This window comes from Tiliqua scincoides, chromosome 4, assembly GCF_035046505.1.
Source record: "Tiliqua scincoides isolate rTilSci1 chromosome 4, rTilSci1.hap2, whole genome shotgun sequence".
Lineage (NCBI taxonomy): Eukaryota > Metazoa > Chordata > Lepidosauria > Squamata > Scincidae > Tiliqua > Tiliqua scincoides.
In genome coordinates this window covers 96,041,048-96,054,880 of record NC_089824.1, presented here as the reverse complement: position 1 = coordinate 96,054,880, position 13,833 = coordinate 96,041,048, and the positions used below count along the sequence as shown (strand labels likewise).

General features: G+C 41.9%; 1 protein-coding gene across 1 annotated transcript in view; it reads right to left on the bottom strand.

Annotated features, from left to right (window-relative positions):
* The window catches only part of CTNND2 (catenin delta 2), a 575,776-nt gene that overhangs the window by 116,211 nt on the left and 445,732 nt on the right, over nucleotides 1–13,833 (bottom strand). The window contains exons 10-11 of the mRNA XM_066622958.1: nucleotides 12,606–12,723; nucleotides 2,432–2,617 (exon numbers count right to left, since the gene is read on the bottom strand). Of these exons, the coding sequence (XP_066479055.1) occupies nucleotides 2,432–2,617; nucleotides 12,606–12,723 (304 nt within the window). The remainder of the gene's footprint in view (nucleotides 1–2,431; nucleotides 2,618–12,605; nucleotides 12,724–13,833) is intronic.

Below are 13,833 nucleotides of genomic sequence, written 5' to 3'. Positions count from 1 at the left end.
TGCATTCTGGTGCCCTCCCTTGCATTGGCGTTCTGACATAGTCCATTTCTAAAATCAGGAGGTTGTACAAACACATCATGGCTTGTAACCCATAATGGATTTTTCCTCCAGAAACTTGTCCAATCCCCTTTTAAAGGGGTTCAGGCCAGATGCCGTCACCACATCCTGCGGCAAGGAGTTCCACAGACCAACCACACACTGAGTAAAGAAATATTTTCTTTTGTCTGTCCTAACCCTCCCAACACTCAATTTTAGTGGATGTCCCCTGGTTCTGGTGTTATGTGAGAGTGTAAAGAGCATCTCTCTATCCACTTTATCCTTCCCATGCATAATTTTGTATGTCTCAATCATGTCCCCTCAATCATGTCTGTGGGTGACACCCAACGGAAGGATGCAGCACATTGGCACCGCTATCCCAGTGCTGGAAAGCACTGACATAAGGGGTTAGGATTGTGCCCTTAGGCTGCAATCCTAACCTCACTTTCCGGGGAGTAAGTTTCATTGAACACAGTAGGACTTACTTCTGAGTAGACCATTAGGATTGTGCCCTTCATCGCATTAAACTAAATATTTCTGTGTGACCTGGGCTGATGATAATCCTGATTTTCTTCTTGTTGTGCAATCCCATTGCTTCTTTCTCTTGTCTGACAACCCAGTCCTAAATGCCGGTGCAGGGTTTCACAAACATGCTGTAAATGTGCAAACATGCTGTGCTGTGTATTGGGCACTACAGCTACCACCAGGATTGAGCGTTCAGAAGCCAGATGAACTGTGTGGGTCCTCTGATGGGCATGGACCCTCAGTCGATGTGCAATCTGGCCGATCCCTAATGCAAACCTTATTTACATCTTATACATGCACAGGAAATGTTCATTACTGAAGGTCAGAGGATGTAAGCAATCTCCCGTGTGTAGAACATGATATAGAACTACAACAGATGCATCATGTGGTTGCTTCTATTTGCTTGATCTCTGAGTTACACTACACTTCAGGATAGGGAAACCTTTACTTTCAAACAGAGGAGCAACGCGATAAGAGCAAGGAATTGACAGCTCAATTCCAGTTTGCCTGTTACTTAGCTGACAAGAAGAAAGGAAATAGATGGGCTTTCCAATTCAAACTGGCCATTGTTCAAACTTTCATTCAATTCATTCATTCAAGAACCTTTATTAGGTGTTGGAATTGTTCAAACTCAACAAGTCCTGGGGCACCAATATTTGACAAAGTGTTAGGCCTTGTGAAAAGTTACAGCAATCTCCAAACTGATTTCATTAATACACAGGTATTAAGTGTCTTTATGGAGAATAGATGATGGCTAAAACTTCACTTGGTAATACCTGTATTTTTCCCCAAATACAATTTCAAAAGAATGTGCACAAAATCTTACAGAAACATTTGTTCTGAATAATTTTCTCAACAGGAATCAACCCAGCATGCCATAATGTTCCTTTGTAAGCTATTACAGGCAGATGTGTCAGTGACTCACAAATTATGGGTGAAGCAAAGTTTTCTGAACCATTTGATTCACACAGCCCATGCAATGTGCTTGGCCCCTGAACATCCTTTAAAAAGTATTCTTAAAGGACCTTGGAATCTTGTGAGTTTATAGCAAGATGTCTGAAGAGTCAGTGTGTCAGAGCCTTGCAGAAACAGGGTACAAAGGGTACACAAGGGGAAAGTGGGGAAATGGAAGCATCACTTTCATCATCCACAGTGCATAAACTAAAAACTTGCAGCCGTCATGCTATGCAACAAATATATTTTAAAGTATAAGGAAGGAAACTTCAGAAACAAATTGCAAGAAATAATTTAATTGTGGGTAGATTAATTTTGTAATTTTAATCACATAAAAGATCAATCTGCAAAATAGAAAAATAATTCAATCATGACAACATTAATTCCACTAGCAAAAGAGATCGTAGAAACTAGTGTCAGATATTGGTAAAAAGTAACTCTGTTAAAATGCCCCTATTTCTAAGGCTATTCAGACATGCTTTGATCAAGATAATTTCAACTGTCCAGGTGGATTTACGAGTACTTCATAAGGAAACTACATTGTACTGGAAGCAATGCATTGCACTGGAAAGCTGCAAATTGTTTCTGACTTGGCTGTTAAAAGTAGATTGCCCATACACACAAATTATGTATCTGTAGGTGCTGTGAATGACTCCTGAAAGTCTTCCTGAGTGACAGTGCCCAAATCTAACATGTTCCAAATAACGTACTTAAGCAACATTTTCCCTACATCGAAAGAAAAAATTATATTCCATGATGACAATGTTTGATAAAAATCTCGTTTCCGCACTTTTCTTGACCATATTTCTTAAAAAGTTTCATTTTCTATTGAAGTGCATTAATGCATCAAGTGCATTAATGTTATTAGTGCGTAAACCAATGCTAAACATTTGATGCAGCAAGTAACCTTCAGTACCTGATCTTGAGATTTCTTTTTCTTCTTCTTCTTGCCCCAGCATCCTGAACTTTCTGCATCTTTTCCATTGGCATCACCACAAAGTAAACCATCAAGCTCATCAGTCCCCATTTGCTGACCCTGAGATGTTTCTGCAGCAAGTCTATATGAGAGGTTCCTTAAAATGCACACACAGTTTTCAACGGTCTAAAAGGAAAGACAAATCAAAAGAAGAAAAATATTAAAGGAAAACTCTTTTGAGATTTCATATTGTAATTAGGAGTTATCATGCTTGATGTACAATCATTTTATGACATCATTTTTGTTCCAAAATGCTCCCTAAAGTAGGCAACTGTAGTTTACGGAACCCAGATAAATCTGTCAGCCAGATTGTTAAAATAGATACAGTATTTAGGATGTCTATTATGAATTTAGTACTCATATGAGAGAAGACTTGATCACCTGCCTACTTTCAACATGCTATATTTTTCATGTGGGAAGTAGTAAGGGAAACTGGAAGGCAGACCAAGGCTCAGGGTCTAATGCTTAGTGTCTAGTCTGTAGTTCCTTGCCCTCCATTTCTCTCCCTTTATTAGAATATCCCACCTGTGTGCAGTGGTCTAACATTGGATGCTCCATGTGGGTTCTGCCCATCACTGGTAGTTCTGGGGGTGGCAAGACTGGAAGCCTGGGACGGTAAACTGAAATAGAGACCATATCTAGCTTAGCTATAGTAGGAGGGAGCAGGATTGCTGCACTGTAACTTTTTGCTACAATTTGCATTTTGGAATTTTAAGAGGAATCGCCAGGATTATTTGGGGGAGAGGGTGGTCTCTCATCACTTGGGAGAAGAGCTTTTCCAAGGTGCCATCTTTCTGTTTGGGCACCCTAACTTTGGATTGTAGCGGTGACTGAGGTACTAGTTTATTATTGCTCTTCTATGCGGAATCATATTAACATCTAGAAGTATATTTAAAGGGCAAAGAGGAATCAATAGTATTAATGAAAAATTTAACACAACTTCTTTAAAATACATTTGATTTTCAGTTTAAAATAAAACCTGATTTGGTCTGAAATGGTGAGGCTTTCTAAACACAATAATGAGTTTGTGCAGCTGAAACTTTCCCCTCAGGGTTACTGCTAGGGGACAGAGAGCTTTGTGCTCACCTACTCCTAATTCACTCCCTAAACTATAGAAAGAACTAAATAAATGTATCAGGAGACTCATGTTTATTTGAATGGGAACTCCTCAGTCTTGAGAGATAAAACCCACCAGGGGCTCATTCCCCACAGATACTATCCAGAGAGAAAGTATATCTGAACAAAACTATAATCTGAACAAGTTTATAGTGATCTTGACCTTTCACCTAGTTGATATGTAAAATATTAACTTTGCTCAGAAAACAAAAAGGTTCTATCTTTTTCAATAAACACATGGTTAACAGGATGGTAACTATATCCCCAGGTTTGTCAAATTTTTGGAATTACTCACTGGTGGCAATTTACCTTAGATCAGGGGTGCTCAATAGGTGGATCGCAATCTACCAGAAGATCGCGAGGCAAAATGAGTAGATCGCGGAGTGCCGACCCCCTCCCCTTTCAGGTGCCTCTGGGAGGAAACGCCGGGAGTAAGGCCCATTGTACTCAATGGGGCTTACTCCCAGGTAAGTGTGGCTAGGATTGCAGCCTCACAGCCTAATCCTAGGCATGTCTACTCAGGAGTAAGTCCTGTTATACTCAGTGGGGCTCAAGGTACACCAACATACATTGTACACATAAAAATGTTATATGTTATGATGGCGCGAACATTGTAAAAAAAATTCTGGTAGATCTCCGGGCCTTGCTGGGTTTCAAAGTAGCTCTCGAGCCAAAAAAGTGTGAGCACCCCTGCCTTAGATCATCACCACTTCAGGCAAAACACTTTCAACTCAAAGTCAAGCAGGAAGGCTAAGCTATGATCTCTGTTGAATCAATATATGCTGGTGAATACTACCAGCATATAATAGTATACTTCGTCTCAGGTAGTAGTTCAAAATGGAACTTGCCATTATTTTGGCACTATTTCAGGATACCAGGTAACTGAAGCAATGCATATCCTTGAATTCTTAAAAGAAGGTTGGAGAATTCACTCCAGTGAAGTGCAAAATTGCACTTTAGGCTCAGTAAGGTAGAAACATTAATGAATCTTCAGCATGTACTCTAATCCAGAGATACTGATATACAAGACAGGAGTTCCAATGTGCACAAAGGAAACACTCTGGGAACTCATATGGAGCATTCTCTGCTGTTGAGGAATACCCCATGCTCGTACTGAGCATTCTCCAAGGCTCTAGGACTTGCATAAGCTCTGTATCAGCATTGGAATCATACAGAGCTTTGGACTATAACCAAAGACTATACATAAATGTAAAATAATATAGTCTATGTCTTTAAGAGTCTACAGCCTACATTCCAATTAGCACATGAGGCCATCAAATAAATATGATGAGCAAAAAGAAAGAGAAGCTAAACCAGACTACCAAAAAGTGCTGAAATTGTCACAATTGCCCAGTATCCACTGCAAGTACTGTATATGGGATGTTCAGGCTGAGCCATTCTGAATGCTGATGACACAAATAATTAAAATGTTGTTGGCATCCTTCAGTCTCAGAAGACTATGGTATTGCACTCTGAATGGTGGTTCTGGAACAGTGTCCTTTCCAATGCACGAAGCCTGGGTAAAGTAAGTATGGAGGATAGGCTGTTACCCATGCAGCAAATCCCCCCTCTCCATGTCGCTGAAATGGTCCAATGGAAAGGCAGAGGCCAATACAGTTGGTTCCAGCGGCATCGCAGGAGTTGCCAGAACGTGACTGTGTTCAGCCACGAACTGCCTCAGGGACCCCGGTTCCGGATTTTGCCTCGAGGTTGACTCCTGAAGTCTTTTCCAAAACTTGATGTAGCCACAAGGCAGTGGAGGTTTGGAATCAGAGTTTTCCTTCTCTCAGATGAGCTGCCTTCCCAGGCTAACGAGTCCCATCTACCCGGTAGATGGTAGATGGTAATTAAAATACGTATGAGAATAGTCTCTTTAACCGTCAGTGATCAGAGTTCAGGTGGTATATTGCTCCTGAAATAGTATGCCACAATCACCAACAAACAAAAGTGCAAAAGCACATGTGCCAAGCTTCACATCTGACACAAGTAGGCCAGTGCATACTTCGTCTCAGCAAAATTGCAACTGTTCACATTGGGGATAATAATAATAACTAGGTATTTATCTAGGATGAATCTATTCCTACATGCCTGAGATAACATCAGCTTACAGGAAGAAAAAAGGCACCTTTTCTTGACTTTATAAAAAAAAAGAAACCCTCTTACTATAGACTTGTATAAAAAAACCTCACTGAAATATACTTGATCCTTTATAGAAATTATGATTTTTTTTTATATAGTAGTTGAAAAAGTCAATACCATATTTCAGTATGCCAGGCTGTAGTTACTCTTTCTGAGGTTGCATGAGGCATTTAAAAGTTGACATTAAAGAAAATTTAAGTTTAAAAGTCACAGAAAATGTATGTAGTTAACCAAAACGAATTCAGAGATGCAACTCCCTTCCAGTTATTCCAAACACTGTAAATTAATGTGCCAGGTATTCTCTTCTTTCATGAGAACAGTTAAAATTTGGAATCTGTTTACCTTTTTAGAGTATTAAGCAGTTAAAGAAAGTTTAGTTGGACAGGTATCTTTCAAGGAACCTGTAAAAGCAGAAGCCTCTGCTAAAGAAATTGTCTAGAAATGGTTGAATTTTCCCAGCCTTGGTGAGAAGGAAATGGTATGGATTGTTCAGAAGACTCAGTTCCCAAATAGTCCAGTGTCTTAGCTGCTGTTCTATTATTATTATTATTATTATTATTCAAAAAGCTCTGAAAGACGACTACTGATTCAGCTTTTCTGCAGCAAATGAAGTTAAAAATGCCCCCACTGTCTTTCTGAAGGTGTGTATGTGTGTGTGTGTGTGTGTGTGCGCGCGCGCGCGCGCGCGCTCAGTGCAAGCAGAATTATTGCAATCTGTATGCAGAATTATTCCTGATTACAATAATAACCTGGCATATCAGACTATTTTTCTACCCACTAATTGATTCAACACTCTATGAGCTATTGTAATTTGCAAACAAATCAATTACCAGGCACATGTATGACATGTTGCCAAACAATGTATCTTCTATAATGATGTTCTGCTTCTTTCCATCAAATGTATGCAACACAAGTCAGTTCTGCTTTTCTCACAAATCTGAAAAGTTACGTGCAGAGAAGTAAAGGATTCACAATAGCCAAAAGGGGGTTAGAAGAGAATTAGGGCAAAAGAGCACTTCCTTTCCTCACTAACCATTGTCGGTCCCTCAAGTGAACACCCCATGTTTCCACCCCACAACCACTATTGTCCACTTAGCTGCATGCGCTTCCGAACAGCTCCTGTAACCCAGCTAAGCGCACCACTCCTTTCAACCACTGTGCCTCCAGGAAACTGAAGTGATCCTGGCTGCACTTGCTTGGGAACACTCCACCCAACTGAACAATGGCAGCCCTGCACAGTGGGACCGTAGAACAGACTAAGGGTGCAATCCCAACTTGAGCTGAAGCTGGCAGGCTGGTGGGCCCACGCTGTATCCAGTGCATGTTTGAGGCCAGAATTGGCACAATCTGAGGCAAGGAGAAAACTCCCCCCTTACCCTGTGTTGCGCAGCACTGGCCCCAATGGGTCTACTTGGATCTGAGCCACCAGGTATAACTGCTGGATCCTGGCCCTGCCTCCTGCTCTCCCCACCTGCCTCCTGCCAGCCGAGCTAGGCCAATGCAAATGTACCCTGCCAGGTCTGAATCCCGACTATAAAGTCAGTGCAAACACCCCTGGGTCGGCACAAGTGACTTGTGCCGGCCTAATCCGGGGGTTAGGATTGCACTGTAAAGCACTTAGCCTATATAAACCCATGTATGTACCCACTGCATTGCTCTCAGACCTTGCTGTGGACACTAACAGTCTGCATCAGTCCATTGAGTCGCCTAGAAATATTTTAAGTCTTATGCCTGGGGACTTCACCTCCCAAGCTAGATTCAGCATAGGTTGCTTCCAGGTATCAGCAACCTGGAAGTTTGGCAATGACATGATGATATCACCACCTAATGTCTGGTCCTTTTAAAGAAAAAGGCTGCTGATCCCTGTCCTAGAGGCAACAGTTTGTTCTCCTAGAGCAGGGGTCGCCAAACATTTTGGCTAGAGGGACGCATGAAAAATCTGGCGCAGTGCTGAGGGCCAGAAAAAAATTTAAATATAAAATTTAAATAAATAAATTAGAGATTGAACTTAGATGAATGAATAAATGAATGAGTGGGTTCATTCACTCAGCCTCTCTGGCCCTCAGAACACCCTCCAGATGCAATCAGAGCACAACGCTGGTCATGTTCAGTTGAGTGGGCCAGAGGCTTTCAGGGGACAAGAGGCTGGCTGCGGGCCATATAGAGGCTTGCTGCGGGCTGCATCTGGTCCCCGGGCTGGGGTTTGGAGACCCTTGTCCTAGAGAAGCGATTTTCAACCACAGTGCCATGGCACAATGGTGTGCCATGAATGTTCTGCATGTGTGTGCAGGAATTTGGGGGAAGGTCATTCATTAGTAGGGCCACTGGGGTATGGGAGCCACCTGCTGGCAGTGTGGTGTGTCTTATCAATTGCCAAAAACTGATGGTGTGCCTTGACAACTGTAGTGCTCTGTCAGGGTACTGTGAGGGGAAAAGGTTGAATATAGCTATCCTAGAGAGGCTTGTGAGTTTGTTTGTAATTATACCGTAGTGCCAGTAGGGGTCATTATTTTTAAGCTTTTGTGGGTGACTGCACTGAACATGCCAAAAGACTGCTTAGCACCTTAGAGACAGTTCCACTTTGCCTCATTTGGTGCTGTGAAAGCAGGGCTGTTGTATGCAACTTTCTCCCCAGGAATAGCAATGTCCTGCCCCACCGTTATCCTCTGATGTTGTTGTTGTTGTTGTTGTTGTTTAATAAAATCAGCTTACTTTACACAAGATGAGCCTGCCCAACTCAGAGATGATCACATAGCAAAAGAGCAAGTCACTGCAATCAGAGATGGTTAGTAGCCTCCCTCAACCTGTGTTCCCCCTTTCCCCTCTACAACCATTCCAGGCCTTTTGGGTGAACTCTGGCACTCCAGAACAGCAATTTTCCACTGGGGATTTGAGCTTCCTACAAGCAGCATAGTGTGCCTTGTCAATGGTCAAAAAACTAATGGTGTGCCTTGATAATTTTAGCACTTTGTCAGTGTGCTGAGAGATGAAAAAGGTTGAAAATCACCGCTCTAGAGGTAAGCAGCAGATACAAGACAACCTCTAGTGCTTATTAAAGAATGCAGTAAGTCTGTGAGTGGCCTTGGCTGTTATAAGAAATTTTATCAGGTGAACACAGAACAAATTTATTTCTTGAAGTTCATAGTGAACTTATCAGAGAACATCCACATTCTAAAAGTGGGAAATGCTAACATGGATATATTCAAAATATTCAGAACAGAGAACTTCATCAGAACATTTGCTGAAAGTATAAAATAAGGAGAATTTTATCAATTCATCAATGGCAATGCCCTCATCCCGCTCTGCCTTGGGAGACCAAAAACAAATAAACAAAAAAACTTTCCCAACCTCCACCTGAGACATTCTCCAGAACCTAAGCTGATCGAGGTATTCATTTTTCATTTCCACATTTTCCATAGTAGGTAGTGGTTCAGTTTTGTATAGGTCTTGCTGTCATATTGCCTACTCTCTCATGGCAGAACAGTATCTAGTGACTATAACCGGATGGTTAAATTATTCATTTGCATCACTCTCATTCAGTCTCTTCCTATTCAAACTCCATGTGCAGCTGCTATTTATGGGAAATGCCTGTCAGGACTAAATTCACTGCCCCTCCCTTGCTGCCTTCCCAGCTTCTTCTGTAATTAAATTCCACAGTGCACATAACAGATATGCCAGGCATCCATCACATATTTATTTATTCATTCAGAGCCCAATCCTGTGGTCAGTGGCACAGAGCCATGCCGCCGACCATAGTTGCAAACATGCCGTAAGGCTCACCGCCAGGCTCCCACCACTGCTAGCCCAGTGAGGTGTTCCAGGGAGGAGGCATTCTGGGGAGGGGGGAGGCCGGTGTGGGGTGGAGATAGGGTGCAGGGAGGTGTGCCAGGGGGCAGGCGGGACGCATGTCAGGGGGAGGGAGAGAGGAGGATCCGCGGAGCTCTGCTCCACGGGATCCAAGGTGCTCGTGTAGGGCTGCGCGCCCTACACAACACCTTTTCCTTACTGCCAACCTTTTGGTCAGCAGAAAAAAATAGAGTAGCCCCACTGCGGGGCTACATGCCTTACATGGGGGAAGGGGATGAACATACCCTTCTCCTGAGGCATCTCCCGCGGTAGCGCGGGAGGTGCAGGATTCAGCGGCAGCCCTTCTTGGTGCCGCCGAGCCTGGGTGCTCCGGGCAGCTCAGGATTGGGCTGCCCGTCATCTAAGGATTTATATACCACCTTTTCCCTCAAGTATTCAAGGCAGCTAACAACCACTTAAAACGGAAACAATTTATATCACTGATAAAAAATTTAAATGTATAAATTAAAACAAAAATAAATCTGAATCACACAAGAGTGTGCAGAACTGTCAGAAAGTATGATGGTATGCATATAGCTGTACAAAATTTCTTGCCCAGAAGTGATATATTTGTAGAAAATGTATCATTTGTGAAATGGTCCTGAAGCTGAACTACTTTAAAAAAAGGCATTTTGAAAAAGGGGAGAACAGTGTTTGTATACCAAAAAACAATTTCAACTGAGAACAATTTAAAAAAATCTTCTAGGTCAATATTATTTTCTGTTAAGGTTGCAAAATTTGTTTTAAAACTTTTAGGTATGTGGACATTTTGGAGTTCATTACAAAAACTCTAGCTTTAACTAAAGAATGGCTACTACCACTAAACAGTAAAAATAAGTCAAGAGGTTGGTAGATATGTAACAGCACATGAACACACAGTATGAGGTTTTGAGTAAAGACCCTAAGGTTTATTTAAAACATTTACATTCTGCATTTCAGTTTCAAACCAAAGCAGGTGGCTAACATCAACAATTAATAAACTCACAACCCAATCATATCACCTGCCATGTTATAGAATGCAGCTGCATCAATGGAGAGCATGCAGCATATGGCAGTGGAGAGGGGTGACTGGACAGCCTGCAGGAAGTATTTTTTTTACTTACCTCCTGATAGGTTCCCTAATTGTCTATGAGTCTCCTCAGACCTACAACAGCCATTTTACTGACATAAGGAGAGCCAGGGACAAGTTGGAAGATGTGGGTTAGGGTTTGGTGAAAGTTCCTGCTGCTGGACCCATTCCCTCCCACCCTTGACATGGCCCCCAGTTCCTCTCCCTCTCCACTCATTACTCCCCCTGTCCCCACTAATGAACCAACCCCTATTCCAGTCTATATGCCCTGGTGTCATCTGGGGTTTGCAGCATCATGGAACATGCAGCATCATGGAATCTTCGCGCCCTTGCAGAGCCTTTTACACCAGTGGGACACTAGTCTTCTGGAATAAAAGGCCCATAGGTTTGGGCCGACCATCATACAGTGGCGTAGCTAGTGGGGGGTGGCGGGGGTGGTCCGCCCCAGGTACCACCCTTGGGGGGGTGTAACACCACAAATGCCCCAACATTGCTAACATCACGAAGGACAGGAGTAACCCCATCATGCTATATGCCGTTGGATGTGGAATTTCCAGCAGAATGCAATGCAAAAAACCAGATTGAAATATCTCCTTTCCATCAAAAGTTATAGCCAAAAAACCAGAAACCAAAAAATGCATGGAACCCTATGGAAAATGAAACTGAGCCATATTGCATGTTTACTCGTGAGTAGGCAAACGTGCCATAGTTCGTTGGAAAAGGCAGGCTGAGAGGAATCCAATGACACTGGAATGGTTCCTATCCAATAAAAGCAGCCCCCAAAAAACACCCAAGAAGGAAGTCCCTCCCTCCAAGCAGATGAATGTATTGAGCCCTATGGAAAGTGAAACTAAGCCACACTGTCACGTTTACTTGCGAGTAAGCAAATGTGCCTTGGCTCCTGGCCAAGTCAGGCAAAGGGGAATGCAAGGATAGCTGCATGGTCCCAATCTGATGAAAGCAGAGCTCAACAAATGCTCCAGAAGGCAGCCCCCCGGCAAAGAATAAACCAGAGGCTTGAGTTGGTAAGGTGGGCACTGGGGAGGGCTGAAAATCTCACTGCTTTATTCGTGGAGGGAGGTATTATTGCAGGCAGCAACCCCCCACAAAAGAATAAAACAGTTGCTTGAGCTGGTAAGATGGGCACTGGGGAGGACCGAAAATCTCACTGCTTTATCTGTGTGTGGGTGGGGGGGTGTTATTGCAGGCAGGCTACAGAGAAAATTCACTTGGTGAAACAGGGCTGGCTTCCCCTTATTTATCTGTTTTTCTTTAATTTAATTATTTATAATTATTTTATTTTGCTTGATGATGTCACTTCTAGCCATGACATCACTTCCGGTGGGTCCTGGACAGATTATCATTCTAAAAAGTGGGTCCCAGTGTTAAAAGTTTGAGAACCACTGCCTTAACTCAAAACAGTCCAATGAGACATCTGGGGGGGGGACACCCTAGTGACCAAAATTCTGGAAATCGTGGCTTTAGGAATAATACCATCATGTTATATACCATTTGATGCAGAATTTCATCCATTGCTTGTGGGGAAATACTCACTGCATTTATTTTTCTGGCCATTATTATTATTCATTCCATGTCATGACTATTACTATCTTTGTCTCACCTACCTCACAGGGTTGTTGTGAGAACAAAATAAGGGGAGGAACCATGTATACCACCCTGAGCTGCTTAGAGGAAGGGTGGTATAAAAAGTGAATTAATTAATTAAACAATATAATTAATAATTAAGTAATAATTATTAATAATTACTTAATTAAGTCATATGGGATGACAAAAATTTATGGGCCCTGGGTGTCACATGATCTAGCTACGCCTCTGTCATCATATTTTAACAAAGCACTAACACACGCATGGAGGAGTCAATGTGACCACTATACAATGTTCCCCCATTAATGTATTGTTTCTATAAAGACAAAGGTAACAAACCTTGCTATCAATTTCACTGCTTCCTAGAGCAGACTGAATCACATACAGCAATGCATCAGTAAGTCCATCACACTCTCTCATTCTTCTGCGGGCTTCTTCTCCAGCAGAGCTGACATTCCTAGAAGAAAACAACAGGGGTCAATTTTTTCTCAGCTATACTTTTCATTTCTGATAACAGACCTTCTGTAGGTTATTTTAAACTGTTTCCCCTCCACTCCAGTGTGTGATTGGCTTATCTGTGTATGAAAAAGTACCACAAGCTTTTTTCCAAAAGATTAAGATGAGAATTAGAAAATCGTGATCCTAAAATATTTAAAAATCAACAAGGTAGCGTGGGGAAGGCAAAACAAGCATTTCTGCAGTTCTTTGGTCAAAGTCATGCATTTCCCCATGCAAACAACACATTACGGAAAACACTATTCAAGGACTGTGATAATTGCTCAGCATCTCCTCAATTTTTCCTCATTTTACAAGAAGTTTGGACATCTCAATGCAATGACTGACCTAAACTTGTTTTGCATTAAAATGCTAAGGATACCATTTACTCCAAAAGAATTATCAGGTTTTATGCTTAAAAATTAGTGCAGATTGATGTCATTTCAAAATCTCTTAAAACCAAGCAGACCCAAATTGGCATTAAATGACAACAGCAATAGTGATCCCAAATAAGTCTAATAATGCCATTATTTGAGTATATAAAAGCATTCACTGTTTAAGTAGTCTGTGGCATGCTAGTCTCAAAATAAATTATCAGAGGGATTTAGCAGGCTTCTGAACAAAAAGCAGTACACTGAAGTCTAGCTATAAAAACAGTAATACAAAAATAATAGAATCACTGGTCTCAAAACTACAGATGAACAACAAAAGAGATCCAAGTCACTCATTCAAATTAGTAAGAATAAAGTTGGTGGCAGGTTATGAGGTGGTGTGGAGCAAAGCCTTGCACTGGGTCCCCTGTGCACCCCATTCAGCCCAATGACACACTGTGCACTACTGCACCTTTAGGGGTCTGTCCATGCAAGTGGTCTCTCTGAAAGGTGTGGGCACTCAGCCAATGGTAAACCCCTATGCCACCTGAATAGAAACCCATGAATTTACTAAATCATATAAAATTAAAGCAACTATGCACATACACCAAATCTATATTACCAAACTTATCAAGAATTAACTCTGGAATAAAAGTGAAGAATCTTCATATGGACATCTTCTCAATACATTTCGACCAGGT